Source organism: Cotesia glomerata, linkage group LG5 (genome assembly GCF_020080835.1).
Source record: "Cotesia glomerata isolate CgM1 linkage group LG5, MPM_Cglom_v2.3, whole genome shotgun sequence".
In the NCBI taxonomy this organism is placed as follows: domain Eukaryota; kingdom Metazoa; phylum Arthropoda; class Insecta; order Hymenoptera; family Braconidae; genus Cotesia; species Cotesia glomerata.
In genome coordinates this window covers 6,032,209-6,055,264 of record NC_058162.1, presented here as the reverse complement: position 1 = coordinate 6,055,264, position 23,056 = coordinate 6,032,209, and the positions used below count along the sequence as shown (strand labels likewise).

The 23,056-nt window shown below is 29.2% G+C and overlaps 2 protein-coding genes across 2 annotated transcripts in view; one reads left to right on the top strand and one right to left on the bottom strand.

Annotated features, from left to right (window-relative positions):
* LOC123264780 (RING finger protein 17) overlaps window positions 1-23,056 on the top strand; it is a 136,282-nt gene that overhangs the window by 58,175 nt on the left and 55,051 nt on the right. The window lies entirely within an intron of this gene.
* The window catches only part of LOC123264853, a 44,163-nt gene continuing 40,638 nt past the window's right edge, over window positions 19,532-23,056 (bottom strand). The window contains exon 3 of the mRNA XM_044728373.1: window positions 19,532-20,666. Within this exon, the coding sequence (XP_044584308.1) occupies window positions 20,323-20,666 (344 nt within the window). The 3' untranslated portion in view covers window positions 19,532-20,322. The remainder of the gene's footprint in view (window positions 20,667-23,056) is intronic.

Genomic DNA, 23,056 nt, shown 5'->3' with positions numbered 1-23,056 from the left:
TGTAATGAGTAAAAGTCTATATATATATGAATAAAAATTATCTAGGATTAAAATTTTTAAAAGTAACTCACTTTATTCAAAAGCAAGCAAAACATATTGCAGGATACGGATTGAACGATTGAATAATAATGATTTATGATAATGATAATTAAAAATAATAAACTATTTGATATTATTTATTTACGATCCTCGTTCAAAGATTAACTATCGAGAAAGTGAAATGACGATGATTTATCAGTGTATCTTTGCGCAATTTCTCGGTTCAAATGCTTCATCCGCCGAGCTAGCAAAGAGAGAAGCCTCGGAAAAGCGAGAGCGAAAGTTCAGGCTAGAAGTGATCTAGATTGGCAGCATGATGATTATAATATTGTAAGCTTCTGCCTTGAGGGCTGCCAAGGTTAGGGCGCATGTAAACATGACGATTGGAGAAATGATAGCAAGTAGTCTGTCAGTGGACTACTTTCCCACGAGACCGTGCCCAATATTTTTTTCTCTCTGCATCATATCGCTGACACTATTTGTTAATCTTTAGGTTTCATAATCATTTCAATATTATCCTTTGTACATTTTTTTTAGTTGCTAATTCTTGATTTTTTATTCAAATAAAAATGAAATAAAATTTTTTTTTGTGCTAATGATATTTAATTGATAAAAAATAACTCGGGTTTTAAAAAAAAAAAGTTTTTAATTGACTTCAGAAAAAATTTACATTTCAAATTTGATTGAATTTAAAGTTATTAAATTAAAAAAAAATAGTTAAATTTTTAGGTGGAAAAAAACTAAATTCTTAAAATATCCAATAAGCGACATGTCGGACTTTTTCTCAGAACAAATCGACAAAAATGAATTCCCATGTAAATTATCAAAGATAAAATTCAATGAAAATTGCAGCATTTGTTCAATACCCCAATTCGTAACTTGAAAGTAAAAATGAATAATTATGAATCGAGCACAAAGTAATTAAAATTATTGATTATTGAAATGAATTGAATCGTAAAGTTATTTTTCGATCAATAAAGTATATTCAGATAGTATTAATTGAATCTCTAAATGATTAAAAAAGTTTCAGTAAATTAAATTTTTTGTGCTTAATTTTAAACTACAAATTCTCTAAAATTATTTATTTATTTATTTATTTATGTATGATGACTTTATAATTATAATAATGATTGTGGTTGAATTTACATATTTGTCGATGTAATTATTACATTAAATCCATAAACAGGTGCGTGGGAAAGAAGGAATTGCGTGAAAGGATTATAAAACCCTCTTGGCGTAAATTAAAAAAAAATTATTAAATAAAAATTTTATAAACATAAATACAGTAGATATTAAACTATTAATAATCGCAGGGAAAAATGCAATTGATTATTTAATACCTTGTGTTGATAAAAATAAAAGTAAAAAGGTGTATAGAGAGAATTATTTGAGGATTTAATGAAATTCTCTGAATGATTCAAAAACAGTAGGTGAATATAGTACGAGTGGCGGTTCTTGAAAATGGCAAAACTGCAACACGATGAGCCATAATTCTGGCTGATTAAATATGCATGGGATTTGCGTTTCGCGAGTATGTATAAAGAGGAGTACTGTATGATATGTATATAGATATATATGTGCGGCACGGACGAGCGCGATTTCGTGACGTGGCAACAACGAACGAACGTTCGAAGCCTCATTCTCTGTATACGTCATAATACTGCACAACACCATCATAATATATGTGCACCTACACCTATGGCAACATTGATACTTGTATCTGGTCCTGGGTATCGTATGTTCTCGGTCTCTTGCTTGTACTATTCGTTGTTTATCCATTAAACCTACAATAAACAGTGATCAGCGGTTGGTGCGAACAACTCCATTGCAGTAACATTTCCGTCACGCTGCCTAACAAATTTAACTAAATTATTCCAACACTTTATTAATTAGATGACAAATTTTACAATCTTTTATTCTTTTTAATTCATTCTCTTTTTTTTTAGAATTTTCGGTAAATTTAAATTCATTTATTTTTGTTGCACGGAAAAACATTAATTTTTGTGGATTTTATTGAGTTCATTTGGTTTAACTAGTAAAATAATTGATTCGATTTAAGAAAAAAGAAAAAAACCTTGAACTAAAAAATATTTTGTAATTTTTTAAATCTTTAATGATCATGGTAGAATTTTAATAATTTTTATTAAATAATAGATCATGAAATAATTTTATTGATAATTGATATCAGCAATGTAAAAGTACAATTGTAATAAAAGTTAAATTTAAAATAAAACACTATCAAAAACTGGGTAATGGGAAAAAGTAGACCTGGAAAAAATATTAAAATTATGAAAAATTCATATTATTTCATTAAAATTATTATAAAATAAAAATTATATTAATAATAATTGTATCACACCCACAATTTTCCCGAAAAACAAGCTCCCCTAGAATGATCGCTCCATTTTTTGTTACAAAAAAAAATATTATTACACAGTAAAAAATTTTGTGTCATTGCGTCAAAAAACTTAGTGTTAAAAATTTTGGTGTTAAATATTTAACACTTTTATGTGTAAATTTAACATTTATTCTGTTGAATTAACACAAAAAAGTGTTAAATATTTAACATAAAAATTTTTAACACAAGATTTTTTGACGCTATGACGCAAAATTTTTTACTGTGTATTATTATTATTATTATTATTATTATTATTATTATTTTTATTATTATTTTTATTTTATAACAATTTTAATGAAATTATATGAATTTTTCATAACTTTAATATTTTTTCCAGGTCTATTATTTCTGGGATTCCAAAAACTGCTTGATTTAAAAAAAATTATTTTGAAGTGAATTATTTCTTTTAATTCAAGAATTTAATATTTGCTGATATCAGTTTTTTTTTTTTTTCAGAATCATTTTTAATCAAGATAGAAAAAAAAATTTAGTTGGTTTAAAAGAAAAATTCTTAAATAAAGTTAATTTTTTTCCTTTTTTTTTTTTAATCAATACAATTAAAGAATGAAAATGTATTACAAATGTATAAATTCGGAAGTGAATTTCCCAAGGCACTTGTTAACAGTAGCCAAGTCTATCAGACACTTGGATTATTCTCAGCGATTTGTCTGATAGGATTGTCGAATCTGAAGGAAATCCAGGAAAATATCGTAGGTTAGTCAGTAAGAGTACAACGAAGTAGTCTATTTATGCAAATCGATCTTTTTAGCGGATTGCCCGAGGCCAATCTTGTCTAAGTAGTTTCTCGAGCACTTGACGAGTCACGGGAGAAGAGTAATGGGGATAGCAACAGCAAAAAAAACTACATGTCCAGAGCTCTGGCGAAATAAAATAGTGGAAGGTAGAAAGAACGAGTGTAGGACCGCCACATACGCGATAACACATTTACTTACAGAAGTAAGTGTGTACGTAGAGAGTAGGTGTACAGAGAAAGCGGAGTTTATGTACTAAAACTTCGACATCTCTGTTATCCATGTCGGACGCATTTCCGCACTTTAAGCCCCAGTTACACCCGAGGGGCTTTTATCATCTTCTTGCTCGTCGTTGGTAGTCGTCTCTCTAGTCATGTTAACTGACTGGATGGGCGGGTTGGGCTGAGACCCTAATTAACCAAACGTCGCCTCGCGTGGCGGCTGCTCTGAGCTGCACGACCGACGTCAACTCGAGCGCCCACACTTCGCGCCTCATTTTCAAGATAGGATTCAACTTGTCCAGACAGCAGCCTAGACTCTCCTAGCTCGAGCTTTCTGCTCTCTAGTCTTACCTACAATCTCCTATCTGCTATCTCTCAACTCTGGTTATTATATTCAACGTATCATACCCAACCACCCCGCTTAACTACTATCTTATGTACACCAACACAGATATACTTACTAGATACTCTATGAGTTATTACACGGTGATTATTATAATGGAGCCAAGTGCCACTAAGACTTGTGACACTTTGTTTCACTGTCACCTTAATTTTATGTCACATTAGTAAATTTATGTTTACTTTAATGAATATTTTAATTCTTTTTGTTAATTTTAATCAGATAAATTTTTTATTTTTTTTTTTTTTATATAATATGACAAAATTTTTTATAAAATATTCGATAAGATTTAAAAATTTAGTAATTTTTTTTTCAATTGTTAGAATTATAAATTTTTTTTTCTATATATGTATGGTAGCTTAAACTTTGGTTATATTTTTTGAAAAAATTCTATCATCAAAAAATGAATTAATCTTGGAGATTCTCTTGAATTTATTCATATTTTGTCTATTATTAAATTCAAAATTAAAAAAAAAAAAAAAAAAATTAGCTTATCCTTCAAGTCTAAATATTATCTGTAAATTTAATTATAAAAAAATTTCTCAACTCGAAGTGCAGTTAATTAATTGCCTACAGGGAAAATTATCTACAAAATCTAATAATAATTTGCCGTCAATGTAATCCGTCAATTAAAAATATCGTAATTGGTTTGCTCACTGTCAAAAAGCTTATTCGTAATACACAAGACGAAGAAAAGGAAAAAAAAAAAACAGGAAAATGGATAAGATTTTTCCGGAAAAAATGATACTCGATGGCGACAGTTACACTTAAAAGCGTTTGCCCGGAAAATCGTGTAGTTTCTTCGCCCGAAAGGGTTTACAGATCCTTGGAGAGTAAAGTGGAGCCTTTGAAAGTCTGCCGGTACGTGCCAGTAGACACGACCCCTCAGCTTATCTGCACACCCGAGCCGCCTACGTACACACCCTCAGAGCTGCGCCGTGTCAGAGCTGTGCTGCTACATTATGTAGTCTATATTGTATGCATGTATGGATGTATAAATATATAAAATATGATGTACTGCTACACTAGACTATCCCTCATGTCACACGTAGTCTAGCTTACAACTAAATTTAACAGTACTAAAAAATATTTTTAGCTTTATCAAATATTTAAGACACATAAATGCCATAATTTTTTATTCCTCTCTAAAAATGAAATAGTGAAATTTTCACTGATTTTGACAGTGACTCAATTTTTACATTTAATTCAGTGACTTTTTAAAATAAATTGAATTTATAACATAGTAATTTTATTTTTAATTTCACGTTAAGTTGAAAAATTAAAAAAAATATCTAATACCTTCAAATACAATTTTTATTTAATGATTACAATATTCAATTTGCCTCATTTTAAATTATACTTAAAAAATCATAAATATTAATCGGTCTAATTAGCAATTGTTCTAACTCTTTAATTTTTAGAGAGTGATTTTTTAACATTTTTATGTAACAATAGTCCGATTGTAAATTATTTGAATGATCCAAACCAAAATACTTTACCTCTATTAAATACTAAATTGTTTTTTAAAATGATAATAAATTTCGAACTAATTCTTTTTTCATACAAATGGAAGATTCTCCAAAATGGAGTTAGACAATTTGTTAATTAGAACGTCGAAATAATAATCATCCGAATGATTTTATTTATTTTGCGATATTTTTAATCACAATAAAAAGCTCAGGTACACGGAAAAAAAAAGATAACACTGAATATCATCCCTAATTATACTCAGTGATATCTGTGGTGAAAAAAAATTTCAGATAGTAGCTAGAAATATCCAGATTATATTGCGTGATATTTAGATTATACTCATTATAATCTCGATTATACTCATTGTAATCTGGATTATACTAGCTACAATCTGAAATTTTTTTTCGCTCAGTATAACCTGGGATGATATTCAGTATCATCTTGTTCTTTCCGTGTACCTGAAAAGCTCAGGTACTTTTTTAATAAATTCTACAATATTATTTCCGAATCAAAATTAAGTATAAAAAATTTAATGAAAAATATCTCGGAATAAAATTTATTTTTATTTTTCAAGACCTTGAAAAAAAAAAAAAAAATATTAATCACATTAAACCTTAGACCAAAAAACTACCCTTTGACAGAAAAAAAAAAAAATAAACCGGTAAAATACCAACAAAGATATTAAATATCATATCCCGTAAACAGTATGACGTTCACACGAAAATTAGCGCACCCTGAAGGCGAGAAAAGGATATCAGAAGCTCTGCTCTGATACTGAAGAGCACGATACAGCATTGTATATATTCTATATAGTACGAAGGCGGCTCGAGTGTCTATCCTTTGGCGAGCGGCGGTTGATATCATCATCACATCAGGTGTATATCAAACAAGGGAGTATAACCAAACAGAAACAGAGGAAACTACAGGTCGCGGAATACGAGTCTCGGATCTCGGATCTGAATCACACCGTTAACTTCTCGAGTGGAAACGCAGTAAGCGCATCAGCGGCAAGTGCAAGTGAGAGATACGCGGACATATATACACATGTATAAAGTAAAAGAGATAGATGGTGGATCGTTTATATTAGGTGAACGCGTATTGAGTAACGTTGCACATTCACATTCACATGGACATCTACCGCCGGAGGGTGGATCGGTGCCCCGCGGCTGAAGGTGTGTCGGGAGATGAAGTGATGAGAACACACGTATAGGCAGAAAGGGATGCTGTCGGTGCATATCGCTCCAAAGAGTGACTAAGAAGAGCAGAGAGGGCGAACGGGATGCCAAATCACAGAAACACGTGTTTCGTGGCACGGACTCTCGACGTGCACACACCGTTTGAATGCGATTAAACCAGTGGAGCAGCAGCGACTCGACACAGCAAAACACAATGCTCTGTGTGTATATATTTTAGTTAATGTTGGTGCAGTATCCCGCGAGCAACCCCAAAAGCGTTTTCCCTCTTTGCAGCTATTAACTGCTCTGCGTATTGTAGAAGCTAGAGGTAGTCTGCACTGGTGCAGTTGTCTGTGTACTTCAAGCTCCTCTCCCGGATCTGTGTGCAGGCTTCGTAGAGTAAGCTCGCTTTGGTACGCGAAACAGTACCGAGAAATATAACTCAATGCAAGGGTGTTATTTCGTTACATTGAACATCTATTGCCCAGCAAAGGATCGTTTTATCATGAGCCTTCCGCACTGATGATCGGACTCTGTAATAGAACGATATTCACTACTTCGGCGACAATCCTCTTTGTATGATTCTACGGAAGTATGTCAGGAGTAATGCAAATTATCTTTAGCTGCGGAGAGTTTAAAAAAAAAAAATAAGTCATTTTTTTTTTTTATAATTTTGAGATTTTTGATTACTACACGGAGAAAAAAATTTAGCTATAGGAACTCTATAGTAATTAGTTAGTTGTAAAAAGTTCTAGTAGGTTAACGTATTCCTATAGTAACAATACCGTTTAGTTCCTGCAACTCTACATCGTTGAGCTCTGAGAGCTAAACGTTATTTACCTCTCACAACTCTACAGGATCGTTCTAAGACTATAACAAATTTTTGGAAGTCTGCTTAATAATTTTTTTTTTACGATTTAGCATTGATAATTTAATAAATACATGCAGCAGAATGAATTTATATTGCCAACAATAATTGTATATGTCAAATAACAATAGTATTATAATAGAAATAAAATAATAATAGAACTTATATTATAAATAAAAATTATTTGTAAAATAAAATATGGTCGTCACAAAATTATATAATTTTCTTAATTATATCAATAAATATTGGACATAAAATCATTACCGTATATGCACGAGAAAAGATAAATAAACGAAAACAAATTTTATTTTGTGTTAAATGGGGTCTTTTTAAAGTATTCCGATAACTTATTACTTATCACAATATATTCAACTAATAAATTAAATTAATAGTCACTGCAAATGAACCTTGAAAAACCATATATACAAAACTGTTCTAACGAAATTCAATTTGACAAAAAAAAACCTATTTCCTTAAATAAATAAATTGGGAACTTGATTGTCCTCATATATTTTTAATAATATAGATTAGAAACAAAATAATTATGTTTGGCATTTTAGAAGGCTATGAAATATGTCAGCGCACTCTACTACTGCGCAACGTAGAGCGCTCCCAACTATACCGTTTGGCTCTGAGAACAATCCCGTAGAGCTCTGAGAGCTCAACAACATTGAGTTATCAGAACAAAATAACATTTTGTTACTGTAACTCTACAACGAACAGTAAACTGTGTATAGTTGTAGTAACTCTACAGTTACGTTACCAGAACGAAATTTTTTTTTCCGTGTACTTGAATCTATGTTATTAAGAGAATAAGCAAAATTTTGTAGCCAGTGTATTTATATGATAAAATGGGTTTTTATGGTTAAATTTGGTATCGTTGGAAATGTCTTGACCTGGAGTTGTGCCTTTTCATGGTTTCATATCATTTTCACCAATAGTCAATTTATAATGATAAGTAGGCCGCTATTTAGGCTGCGTTCGAAAATTTTTTATCTCTAGACACATAATTAAGAAATGATCTTGTATCTTGTGAACCATTGTCATTTTTAAAGATATAAGCTTATCCCGATGTTACACTCATCGAGACCTTTCATTTAAGTACCCACATCAATTTTTAATATATTTATATATATTATAGTAGCTGTTACTCGTCCGCTCCGCTGAGCGCTTTATAGAATTGCATTTTTAGATTTAGACTTGAAATTTAATTAGAGTATTGTTTTGACTTGCACAGATTCGCAATTCTGTCGAATCGGCACGCACCTTTTATCCATATAATTATTCTAGCTAATATTCATTGTAACTTTCAATGTGCAATCATTATAACATTCCGGTGTCTTTCTTACAAAAATGAATAACAATTGATATGAAAAAAAAATTTTTAATGAGCATTGAAAGTTTCAGTTAAAGAAATTGCAGGTTTCATAAGTAAATAAATATGCCTAGTATGTAAATATAACCAATAGAATTAAAAAATTTATTTTAATCAAATGACAATCGAATAGAATAAATTTAGTTACAATAAAAATTCATTATTTCTAAATCAAAAAAATATTGTTCCGGATAAGTAATCACCAACATATCATATACTAAAGCCTCCGAAACACGCTGCATCTTATGGTATAAGAATTATTCCGATCAGTAGTTTTCGCAGTATAACCGGACAAAAAAACCAGCTCTCCATTTATTAATATAGATAGATATATGTATATATGAAAAATATATCAAAATGCTTGTGGGTACTCAAATGAAAGCTCTTGATGAGTGTTACATCGGAATGAGCTTATATCTTTAAAAATATTAATAGTTAAGAAAGTACAGTGCAATTTAATATAATTAAGAAACGACCTTGAATCTTGTGAACTATTGACATTTTTAAAGATATAAGCTCACGCCGACATTACACTCATCGAGATCTTTCATTTGAGTACTTACTTTAATTTTTCATATATTTATATATATTATATATATGTATATATGAAAAATATATCAAAATGCATGTGGGTACTCAAATGAAAGCTCTTGATGAGTGTAACATCGGGATGAGTTTATATCTTTAAAAACGTCAATAGTTGAAAAATTACAGTGCAATTTAACAAAAGTCATTATTTAATAAAGCAAAATTTTATTTATTTATAGTTCACAAGTCACGGCAGTCACATAGTGACTGCAAGGTTACTAGTTAGATTTAATTAAAAGAATCAAGAAATTTTGAGACGAGCTTATTTTTATTTTTTAATTCTTTAGATTTTATATATTTTTCTGTGACAGTCAATTTTTTATGTCTTGAAAAATTTGTTGGTTCTATAAGTTTGGTTCGTCAAATTATTCGTAATTAATCCTAAATTAGCAACATTGTTCTTAAAATTTATTCCAAAAGTATCCAAACTAAGTTATAATGAAAAATATAAAAAAATAATTTTGAAAAGTTGAATTAAATTAAACGAAAAAATTCTTAAAATAAGGAATTTTCTTTAATTTAAATAAATTTAGCTTGACTCAAGAATTTTTTTTTTAATTCAAGGCAATGAAACTCTTCAAAATTTTTTTCTTAATTCAAGAATTTTTCTTTCGAATCAAATTAATTTTTTTATTCAATACAATTGATAATTTACATATAATTAAATGATTTAGCGTTTTATCCCTTGTAGTAAAAAAAAAAAAAAAAAAAAAAAAAATCATTAAAAATGATAATACAATATCCGTGACATTAGATCTAATACTAAGCAAAAATAAATCTCTCTAGTGATTTCACTGCAATCTCGCCATAGGATACTCATGGAATTGGAATTATTCACAAGCTCTATACTTGTATAGAGTAGAGTACTCTCTGTCTCTTGAGATTTTTTTTATAGTTGACGAAGCGGAAAATTTTACGGTCGATATCTAGCTGCACACCGGCACAGAGAATAATGAATAAATAAAAAAACTAAACGCAAAAAAAATAATAGAAAAACAAAGTTTTAGTCAGTATGAAATAAATATCAATGCTTGCGTTGACTGGTATTTTATCGCAAAAAATATATACACATATATTTATAAAACGTCATGCGATGATGCCGGTGTCAGCTTTGGAGGTGGTGGTGCATTGTCAATGGGCCGACAAACCGGGATGCATCGATTACAAGAGCATGACACTTGTCTGGCTGGACAGGTCTGGTCTCCTCTGCACAACACACAACACGTCGACTGGACATTGTCGTTGTAGTGCCGATTAGCCACGGTTTTAAACACTCACTATAGAAAATAGTCCAGTCCCTCCACCGACTCATTTTATTTCTCATTGCACTACCATGCTTACTATATAAAGGCTCTAACGTCAACATTAACAAAAACTAGCAACAATAACACTATCAGCCTTCAGTAATAAATAGCCAAAGGTTTTTTTTCTAACTGGGAGATAAGTGACCGTTAAATCATTTTTTTTTTTGCTCTGTATTAATAAATAAATAGTGATAAAAAAATTATACCCAAGAACAATACGGTTTTTTATGATATAAGGTTCAGAAAAAACTTTTTTTTTTTTTTTTTATCAAAGACCTTAGGGTGAGAAATACTTCAAGGGAGTCTTCAGTTCTTTCATTTTATTTTAGTCTTCTCTATCTCAGTGATCGCTATGGAGCACTTATAGCTTGCTATATAACTCATTTTATATGTTGGTTGCCTTTTTTTTTGAAAATATGTTGGATAATTTATAAATTTATCCACTCGATCAGTTATGAAATTTGGTAATACGATCACTTTGTTTCGAGGATGGCTCGGTAAATATATGATTGAAGGGTTGATTAATTTATTTGAACATCGCACGATTTTCAGTTTATGTCAATAAACGATGAAATTTGAACGAGTTGAATGAATTTTTGACATTTTTTATTGGAAATTGGTTTTTAAATAATTCATTACTCATTAGTTTTTATTAAAAAAAAAATTTTATGAGAAATCAATGGTGTATTATTTTTAAACAAAGAATTGACGTAGAAAAAAAAGAAGATTGAAAAATAAATTGGTTTGATTCAAAAAATAAATTTTTGAACTGAGCAATTTTTTTTGATTTCTTAAAAAACTTTTTTTGAATTTTGTTTAGTGAAAAACAACTTAAGATACATGTATGTAAAAATTACTGACAGAAATCTCTAGACCGTGAAATTGAAATCATACTTTTATTTCTTTCAAATAAATTATATAATTTAACAGCATAAATATTTACCACAAGCTATAAATATAATAGGCAATAAATAAAAAAGCAAATTATTGAGAATTGAAATATAAAACTTGTCCGACGAGCTTTCTCTTGACACATGTTCGCACATATTTATTAACAACTGATGTATAAACTTTTTCTCCCGGCAAGATCATCAATCTCAAGTTCAAGGTTCTATTGTGTTCCATTTAAAAAATAAATATAATTATAGGTGCAGTGGTGAATTAAAAAATTCAATTCACCGCAAACCGATACTAAAACTGAAAGTTAATTTAGGCGTATTGATTATCGCGGAAAATTAAGTCAAAGGTTAAAATTATTTAAAATATAGGTCGGATGAATAAATGATGCTAAATCGACATGGCCTTTATCAATTTGAATCTTTTAATTATTATTAGATCACTAGGTCGTCCTTTATATATTTTACCTTAATTTATACGTATATTTCATTTTTATTCTTATTTTTGTAGGTTGACCGATGTTCAGTTTAACGTGAAAGTCCGACTCAAGTAATTTTAGGTCGCTAACATTATTTAATTTTTGCAAACGTTATTTGAGTCAATGTGTTTGTGCCTATGTTTACAAGCCGTTAAGATTAAACTGTCAAGTTTGATTTGTTACTTGATGAATAGCAAGTTTCTTTTTTTAGAATTTTTACTTTTACAAACATTTTTTTTTTTTTATTTATTCAGACTTGACACTTGAAAAAAAAAATTTTTTTGTAAGAAAATTTTCTTGTATTGGCCTTGTATTTTTTTTTTTGTCTGAAGATTTGATCGAATTATTTGTGATAATTTTTTGACAAATAAATTATAGTTCAATAATAAATTTTTGAGCCAGATTTCTTAATTTTTAAAGTCCTAAAACTTGATAAAAAAAAATTTTGCTTCAAATTTCTATTTTGAAATTTTCTATAAAATTTTTTGAAGTTAAATTTCTATTTTTTTAAGTTTAAATTGAAAATAAAAAAAAATGATAATAATTTTTTAAAAAGACCATAACAAATTTTTGGGTAGAATTTATTGAAATTAACGCTACGAGCGATAAATAATTCCGTAATTAATAAACGAATAATTATCACCAAATAATCCAATCAAATAACAACTCGGCCATTTTAATAGCAACTCATAAAAAATAACACATAAACAATAAATCGATAATTCGATGAAGTAAAATATTAAACAATTAAAGGATAAATAATTTAAAATGTAGGATTTGTGATTGAAAATTAAATACATTCAACATGGGTTTTAATTTACGCGATATATGCAACATGACGATATATTTCTCTTGTTGTATAACGATGAACAGAACCAAATATCATTCAGGTTTGTGCCTCGAGGCTGATCGCTCAAAATTAACATGCAAACGTTCGACAACCAGAAAATAAATACATCCATTTATATACATCAATATCAATATTATACACATATATGTATAAATGTATCTAAATGAAAAACAAGAGGGACAGGTGCCCGGCAAAGTTTACGAAATAAAAAATAAAAAATAAAAATAGACAAATGTACTTGTCGGCCATATTAAAAAATAAATTTCTTTTTTATTTTATTAATAAAAGTAAAAAAATAATAAATTTTAAATGGAAATAAATTTAGCCTACAGCTCTATCAACTTTATTTTTTTTTTCAGCGTATGATATTTTAAATAACGAATTTATGTTTTGTGTTTCTAAATTTAATTGAAAGAGCTACGATAAATATTTATATTTATAGGAGACTGTCCAAAAATCGACTAATTTATTTTCGAGAATGGACTTTAAATCTTCGTATGTGTTCACTTTAAATTCAAGCCATTAATATTGATAGTATATAACTTTGAAAAAGTTTATAAAAATTTAAGTATTTTGCGTAGACCCGTCAATTAAACCCTGCGTGAAGCCAACAGAGTTTAGACTGGACTCTGCAGTGGAAGTCCATTGATTAAGCGTTGTCTAATACTCGGGCTGTTGGATGCCCGTAGGGGCTTCATTCAGAAAGAAATTGCGTTGCATCGGCACGTCAAACGCACACTCGAACCTTATGAACTATCTAACAACAACAAACAACTTTCCCAACAACTAAAACAACTAATTTTCCCTCTGTATTTACTCTTTTGACTATTTCTTTAATTATAATTAAAGATTCTCTTTTATCTTTTGTAGACATTACTCCACATTTTTTACAAATATAAATAATGCTGTGCAGCGTTCATTCACGTAACAGGATATTGGTAGGAAAGGATTGAGAAAGGAATGTGGAGAGGATCATCTTAATGTGAGTTTGTAGAATATGCGAGAAAAAATTATAAGGTAGCTCGGACTGGGATTCGAACCCAGAACCTTCCGAACACATGTCGGCTACTCTACCATTTGAGCTATCCGGTCTATACTAAATTTCCTTTCGCTTATTCTATATACATTAAGCCACACCGTCCATCTTACGGCAAGCATTTTTATAAATATAAATAATGCTGTGAAGCGAGAAAGAATAGGAGTTACGGTAATTATTACGTGATCGGCTAATAATTATTAATTATTACCAGTAAATATAGATTTATAATTAGTTGCTTTTGTAAACTTTTAATTAATTTTTGAAATTCGTAACTTTCAGTAATTATTCGTTTATTTTTAATTAATTTTCTTCTCCATTGATTTATTTTTTATCTATTTTAAACAATTCGAGAGTATTTATACCTTTAACTAGATCAGGAGCTTTAGAGTAAGCCCTTCAATTTATTTATTGCTACTACTAGTGTCTACAATCTACAAAATCCACAACTCTGCGATTTATCATCAATTTTTTTGATTTTTATCAAAATAATTCTCAGCTGAATTTGATATTTTTTATTTTCATGAAAATTGAATTTAAAAAAAGTTAAAATAAAATATTACTTTTTTTATTCATCAAAATTTTCAAAAAATTGATTTTAAATTTTTAAAAATGTTTTACATCTTTTTGCATTAAACTAAAAATGAAAAATGCCATTCGGCCATACCCGACATGGATAGGTAGATTTCTTGTTGGAATATTGAAAAAAACACGTTATTAAAAAAAGAAAGGCAATAATGTCCTAAAATTTATTTTTTATTATATTTTTGCAAATAATGATATGAGACCGACTACAACAAATAGATATTCAAAGACATCTACCTAAAAAATAGGATTTGTAACAAAAATAAAAGTCGTTTCATGATAAAAGCTGAAAATTAATTTAATTTTGGTTTTTCTTTAATTTTCCAAACTCCGAAATAAATTGAGAAAAGTATCAAAAGGTGACGAATAATAGCTCAAATTGAAGATAATTATGTGAATTTTAACATAAATTTGATAAATTCAAGCTATCTTTTACGGCTTAAAAATTATTTAAAGAAAAAGGGCTGAAATATGTTCATTGAAAAATTTTTAAATTCACGGAATTAATTAAAAAAATTATCAAAACTAGACAAATGATAGTTTAAATTAAAAGTTATTAAATGAAGTTTAAGATAAATTTGATAGATTTTATCTATCTTTTACATCTGGAAGATTGATTTCATAAAAAATACAAAATTCAAAATATTTTGAAAATGAAAAATATTTTCAAACACCCACAACTCGTAAACTAACCGGCCGATTTTGCTCATCTTCGAACTTGATCTTGGTATTGATCCACATATTATGATAAAATTTTCCTAAAATTACAACATGAGACCGGCTACAATAGTTAGATTTCTATAGAAATCTACCTAATAATAAATGCAGTAATTTTCAATAGTTTCATATTAAAAAAAAAAAAAAATGTCTCGATGAATTTTTTGCAAAATTTTGAAGTTTAAAAAAATAAATCCTCCAAAAAATTTGAAAAATTTTTTTATCAGTCAAAAAATCATCAAATTTTTGAAAAAAAAAAGTGATAATTTTTTATTTGCATACCTCATATATTTAGACTATTATTAAAAAAAAAATAATAATGATAACAATGATAATAAAGGAAGTTAAGCAGTAATATAAGTTTATCGTTCAATCATGCTGCAACGAATGTCATGGGCCTTAAAAGTTGCGGAAATAAACCTGGTGACAAAGAAAGACCAGACGTGTGTGTATACATGTGCCGAGTCATATTCCACCCCGACGCGTTTAATTACCGTCCTGGTAAGGGCCCCACTGCGAATTGAGCCGTAAAACCCGGACGGTGGTGAACGTACATTCGCCGGCTGGTTTACGACCGCTCGAAACTTTCGACTCCCCATCTATCCAGCTTCGTGCTATATAATATTATACATACAGATATATACTCCTACACCGACATGCAGTGGGTGCCGTATTTTACGTCGTCATCACGCTGATACCCGTTTTGTTACGGCGGCTATATACCGAGCTATTATTACTAGACACCTATACAAAGGTATGGACGTTAAATACACTACCGATATCTGCAACGCTGTTTTATCGGTATCGGGGCATACAGGCGCACTCTTTACACCTTTCAACTCACTCACTCCAGAGTCTTAACAACAAATATTGTTATCTTCGCTTTTGCGCCGATAGGTTGCGTGTCAGGCCATCGATTATTTATCAATTACACTCATCCGCTCTAAGTACCAATTTATCGGCTGTAAAAAGTCAATTTTTGAAGATTAATTTGTTAATAATTTTGTTATGACTTAGAAAAATTTGCCCGTGTAAATTTTTGTTTTTTTGACTAAACATTTTTATTAATTACAAAAAATTAACGAAAGTGTTTGTAAATTCTATAAATTAATTTAGTAACTTTTTTTTTTTTTTAAGTGTTAAAATTAAATTTTTAAATAATTTTGTTGATCAAAAATTGTAGTAAAGATGCTGATAAAAAAAAATAATATTTAATAATTATAATTATAATTTTCTTAACTAAAAAATTTCTATTTCGTGCGTCAAACAACGCTTTAAATAATTTTAATGAAAAAAATCAGTGACGTCATCATTTTAATTTTTAAATTCATCTGACTTTTATTAAAAATGAGACGGACAAGTGTCCTACTATCGCTAAAAATAATAACTTTAATTGCTTAAATTAATGTATTGATCGAATTTTATATTTTATAAAATAAAAATAATAATAAATAAAAGGATAATATTTGGGATTAAATTTAAAAGGACAATAGCGCGGGTGGCTCAGGTGCGCGAGAAGATCGTCAACTAAAGCCGTTTTCCCCTAGTACCTTTATGTGTTTTATGAAACCCAGACATTTATCTGAGACTATAAACAAGGTAGTTGGGAAAAAATCTAAAATCCAATTCCATCTCGAGTTTATTTTTAAATCAAACTACTTTAGCGAATACACCTTTGTCGGGTGAAAATAAAAATTATGAAAAAGTAAAAAACATAAATAGAAAAAATGTGTATTTTCATTTATCGGTTGGTTTATTTTCAAGCATGTCTTTTATTCCTTATCCTCGCTAGCAACCCGATACCAATATTCTCAGTTTGACTCGCCGATAACTTCAACCGTGTCACTGATAGATTTTTATACTCATGTCTGACTAGTTGACGACCGCAACTACTGCGTCGCTGTTGCCCGACCCGACATTTTCATCCCAACACATCCGAATAAACTTGATAATTTTAAATATAGTTCTGCAATTGAGTTCGGTTCAAACTTTTATGTTAAAATAATTTTAAAATTCTCGGGTTAACTTTTAATTCTTACCTCAGTTTTGCAAAAAAAATATATTCCTTGTAAAATAATTAAATTTGCTAAAAAAAAATCTTATAACTTGAAATTACTTCATAAAATTATGGTTAAAATTTTTATTTATAATTTTTTTTTTTACAATTAATTTAAAATTTTGACAAAAAAGTGAATTCACAAAAGTTATTTTTTAATTTATATTAATATAAAATACATGTCTTGAAATATAAAAATATTTTAATTAGAATTAAATTATTACGATTAACAAGGATCAAAAACAATTTTGAGTTGCAAATGAAAGGTTATTCTGAATTTAAACATGAATTTGCGAGTGGCAGACGTCGCCGTATCACTTGCTACCTATTCGTATTCGAGCTCGTATTATATTATTATACATTCGTTTAGTTATATTATGAGAAGAGTCTGAAGTAACAGCCATTCGTAACTGTTGAGTAGCTGTAGCAGTAGCATCCGTTACTCGCATCCAGTTCGCCTGGAGGCCGCGTCACAAACTTTATAAAAGTTAGACGGTTTTAAATTAAATTTTCTAAGTATTCGGACAATTGAATCTGTTGTCGTTGTCGCTGACAATTGTCTTCACTGTATTTATTACAGTTACTAGTAAATTAAGATTACAGCTTTTATTCTTACTCTTACTTCTACACGGAAAAAAAAGTTTCGTTCTGGTAACCTAACTGTAGAGTTACCACAACTATACACAGTTTACTGTTCGTTGTAGACTTACAGTAACAAAATGTTATTTAGTTCTGATAACTCAATGTTGTTGAGCTCTCAGAGCTCGACGGGATTGTTCTCAGAGCCAAACGGTATAGTTGGGAGCGCTCTACGTTGCGCAGTAGTAGAGTGCGCTGACATATTTCATAACCTTCTAAAATGCCAAACATAATTATTTTGTTACTAATCTATATTATTAAAAATATATGAGGAAAATTAAGTTCCCAATTTAATTATTTAAGGAAATAGGTTTTTTTTTGTCAAATTGAATTTCTTTAGAACAGTTTTGTATTGATGGTTTTTCAAGGTTCATTTGCAGTGACTGTTAATTTAATTTATTAGTTGAATATATTGTAATAAGTAATAAGTTATCGGAATACTTTAAAAAGACCCCATTTAACACAAAATAAAATTTGTTTTCGTTTATTTATCTTTTCTTATGCATATACGGTAGTGATTTTATGTCCAATATTTATTGATATAATTAAGAAAATTATATAATTTTATGACGACCATATTTTTATTTTACAAATAATTTTTATTTGTAATATAAGTTCTATTATTATTTTATTTCTATTATAATACTATTGTTATTTGTCATATACAATTATTGTTGGCAATGTAAATTCATTCTGCTGCATGTATTTATTAAATTATCAATGCTAAATCGTAAGAAAAAATTACTAAGCAGACTGCCAAAAATTTGTTATAGTCTCAGAACGATCCTGTAGAGTTGTGAGAGGTAAATAACGTTTAGCTCTCGGAGCTCAAGGATGTAGAGTTGCAGGAGCTAAACGGTATTGTTACTATAGGAATACGTTCACCTACTGGAACTTTTTACAACTAACTAACTACTATAGAGTTCCTATAGCAAATTTTTTTTCTCCATGTACAAATTCAAACAAAAAATTCTGGTAATTTGTTATCCTTTATTAATTATACTGACAAATGTCAAGAAAATTAAAAAAAAATTAACAATTATAATTTTCACTAAATTGAAAGTTAAAATTGCTATGTTAGTTACAAAAAAATACTGAATTTTAAATGCAACGGCGACAGATTAACATTTGCATACATATTAACAAACATACATACAAATTGGCTCAATATTTAATCATACATACATTTAATGATATTCTAACGTACAAAATTACTTAATTTAAAATCTATAAAATTATTAACCTCGTTCGGAATCGAACCCGGTTCTCACTAGTCCTCTAAAACCTGCACTCGCACCTTAACCACTCAGCGACAGTCACGACTTTATATTTTTAATTTACAAAAATTATAAATAAGATACAATTCTCTTTATATTGTGGCTTACAAACTAAAAATTACAATGGCAAATAGTAATTTATCTACCTAAGTACCAGTTTATCTTAATGACCTATTTAAATTTTCATTACTCAAATAAAATGACATTTTATCTATTATTTTTCCCAACATTTCAGTTATTTTTGAAAACATTCCATATTATTTGTAAAAATTCATACAGTATAATTAATAATATTCGTCGAAATTTAAATATTTTCGCAACATTTATTAAAAGTTATTGAATAAATTGAAATTTAAAATCGATTCGAATAAAATTAATTTCAAATAAAAATGATAATTTTTTCATTTCAACTAGCTTTTTAATTTGGAATTATATCCCCAAGACATTTTGAACTTTATTTATTTTTGTTTGTGCAATTGTATTCATAACTTAAAATGAGAACAGCATTTTTATTAGACAATCACTTTAAGTTACCGTCGTAAAAAAATTATTAAAGTTTCAATCTATTTTAAAATTTTTTGATTAACAATTACTCTGTTGCATAAATATTCTAACTTTAACATCAATAATAAATATTATAATTTTTTTTTGTTATTAAAACTAAATTTTTTCGTTGTATTCTCAACATTCTTTAAAAATTTTTGAATCCCTCTTAATAAGACAAAATACATTGGCTTTTTTTATTTTAATTTGTTAGTTTGTTCTGTTGATAACTTTCTTTTATCCTTTATATTTTCTCTTCGTCGCAAAAGCATTTCTCCGAGCGTCTCAATGGCTGTCGCTTACGGCTTCGCTAAAATTCCATCGGACTTAGTTTCTCATAAAAAAAAAAAAAAATAAAAACATCCAACCGTTCCCCTACTTATGTCTATCTATATATTTAAACACCTATCGGAAATTTTCAGCGTACTCGTGTAGTCAGGGTATGTACCTGCTATTCTTCTCTTCCGACGTCTCTCTCACAAGAAAAATACGACGGTGAACAAAAATAGTTACGTTTTATTTTTTCTTAACTCAAAGAAAATCTGAGAGGTTCCAATTGGAGTTTGAAAAAAGGCGAGTACAAGAAATATTAAATTAGTTTGTTTTTAATGTAAGAAAGTCGAACTTAAGCTTCTTGGTGAGAAAATCTAACTTTCACTTCTTGGCGAATATGTTCTCCAAAAGCTCCTTGGTGATGAGTCGGTGAGGCCGCGTGGGACTCTCAGTGGGCCTCTGGTAGAGTCTCCCGTTAATTGCGTACAGTTTGGGACTCAGCTCGCACCTGACGTTGAACCACCAGTCGCAGACCAGCACTGCTTGACTGAATTGAGTCCCATTGGGACACAAAAATGTTGCCTGTCGGCCGTCAATGTCGCAGTAGTGCCAGGCCTGACAGCGTGTTTCCACATCCGCGAAAAATCCAGGGTACTCCTGGTCGTCACAGTAGAAGTTTGTGTAAGGAACTTTTCCTAAGACTGGAAAGTCCGTTCCGGGTCTACCTGAAATTAAATTATAATTAGTGATGTTAATTATTCATTTTTTTTTATTATAAATTCCTAATAATTTTAAATGTAAATCAAAACAATTTTTGAAGGTTTAAAAAATAAAATTTTTCTAAATAGTCTTAGTAATTTTTAGTAGAAAAATTTCGGAAAAAAGTAATTGTAGGTTCATTAGATAAAGAATTTTATTCTCTAAAAATTTAATATTTTATAAAGTTTTCCTAATTTCAATATTTTTTAAATTAACGCAATTTATAAAAAAGTCACTTTTAAGGAGTATAATTACTTTTTAAATATTTTGATTATTGTATATTCAATTTTCGTAATTTTAAGGAAAATTATTGAAGAATTACTTTAATGATGAAATCTTGAGAAACTGAATTAAATTCTCTACAATGATAAAAAAATTAACTTGAGTCAAGAGCCAAAATCTTAAACCAAGAATACCATTTTGAAGAAAATGATTTTCTTTTGAATCAAGAGAATAAATTCTTGAGTCAAGAAATTATTCTTGATTTAAGTAAATTTTTCTTGTCTCAAAAATTTATTCTCTTCACGAAAAGAACAACGTGACACTGGATATCATCCCAGACTATACTCAGTGATATCTGCGATGAAAAACAATTTCAGATAGTAGCTAGAAAAATCCAGATTATACTGCGTGATATCTGGATTATACTCATTATAATCTGGATTATACTAGCTACTAACTGAAATTTTTCTTCACTCAGTATAATCTGGAATGATATCCAGTGTCATCTTGTTTTTTCCGTGTTGACTCAAGAAAATCATTTTTTTTTTCAAAATGGTGTTATTGGCTCTTAAGTCAATTTTTTTATCCGTGTACAAATTTGGTATTTTATAAAATTTTTCTAAACTCAATGTTTTGCAAGTTATCGTTATTAGAAAAACAAATTATAAGCAAAACTTTTTAGAAAAAATTAAACTTTTTATACTTAATATAAATTATTATTTCTTTTTTTTTTTTTTCGCTCATTCAAAACCACTTAGATAAAATGCTATTAAAACTCTTGACGCAAACGCCCTGATATTAACAGTATAATTGTTTTTAATTCCTATTTACTTTACGAAGCTGCAAATATCGACTGATGTGTAAACACACTCTAGTATTTCTCTTTACTAAACATTCATTAAGACAAATTAACTAAAACAAACCTTGTTATCACTACCAGTGTAATTAGTATATTATTTATATATTGAACACAAAACTGAGACTTGAGAATTATAAATAAAGTAGAACGATAATTGGACGATTTACACAAAAGGTAAAGCTATTTATAATAAAACGAATATGATGATAATGACGGAGATAAGAGAGGAAAGTAAGAAAGGATGTGGTTAAGACAGCGGCACTTTGAAGGATCTCTTAGCTGCATCAAGTGTATTATCTATCTAGGATCTAAGTGAAGATGAAGCAAAAGCTTCCTATTATGATCCGCCTTGTATTAAATGTTGGCATTAAAGCGAACAAGACGATGTACTGGTTGGTGTCTTTGTATAGCACCTTGACAACTACAGCACTCATACACCTTCGTATATAATATATAACATATATGAGTTTATATTGGCTGGTGTATACAGTACGGCTGTACTGCGTCATATCAGAGAGTCATCGCTTCTTGTTGTGGAGAGAGCCTTTTCATCGCACACGGGCGCACGTAGATTCCCTTATAACTTTACGCCAACTTGGAATTAGCTGGCGTGTTATTCCGTTGCTGCGTAAGTCGACAGCTAATTACATATCTAAACTTCCAAAGGGTTAATCAGCCTAGATGTTTACCGGTAACATTAATTTAGCCTTCCACCTGCGCTGGTTATGCACTGAATCTATTCATATTCACATTATACATTTTCGATTTACATATTACAATCTATTTGGAGAGGTTATTATTATTATTATTATATTTTTTTTTGAGAAGATTTACGATAACAATTATAGAAATTTTTTAATGACTTTTTAAGATTCTAGTGTTGAAAAAAAAAAAATCATTTCTAAAATATTTCCACACAAGTGTTGCGATGATTAATATTTTTGCACCTTCGTAAGCGAAGCGGATAAGGTTGTGCTCTACACTCGCCTTACAAAAATCAAGTGCACGGAAAGAACAATAAATCACTGTACATCCTCGCATAGTATACTCCGTGATATCTATAGTGAAAAAAAATTCAGACTATAGTCAATATCTTTCAAAGTATATTAAATTATTTTTGGACTGTACTCCGTGGTCTCCGATTTAATCGATCAATTTTTCTGGTTATATCGCGTAAGATTTCACGGGATATAATCTGAAAAATTATTTCGTGTAAATTGAATTATACTCGGTTAAAATTTGGATTATGCCCACGGTGACTCCATTTTTTTTTTC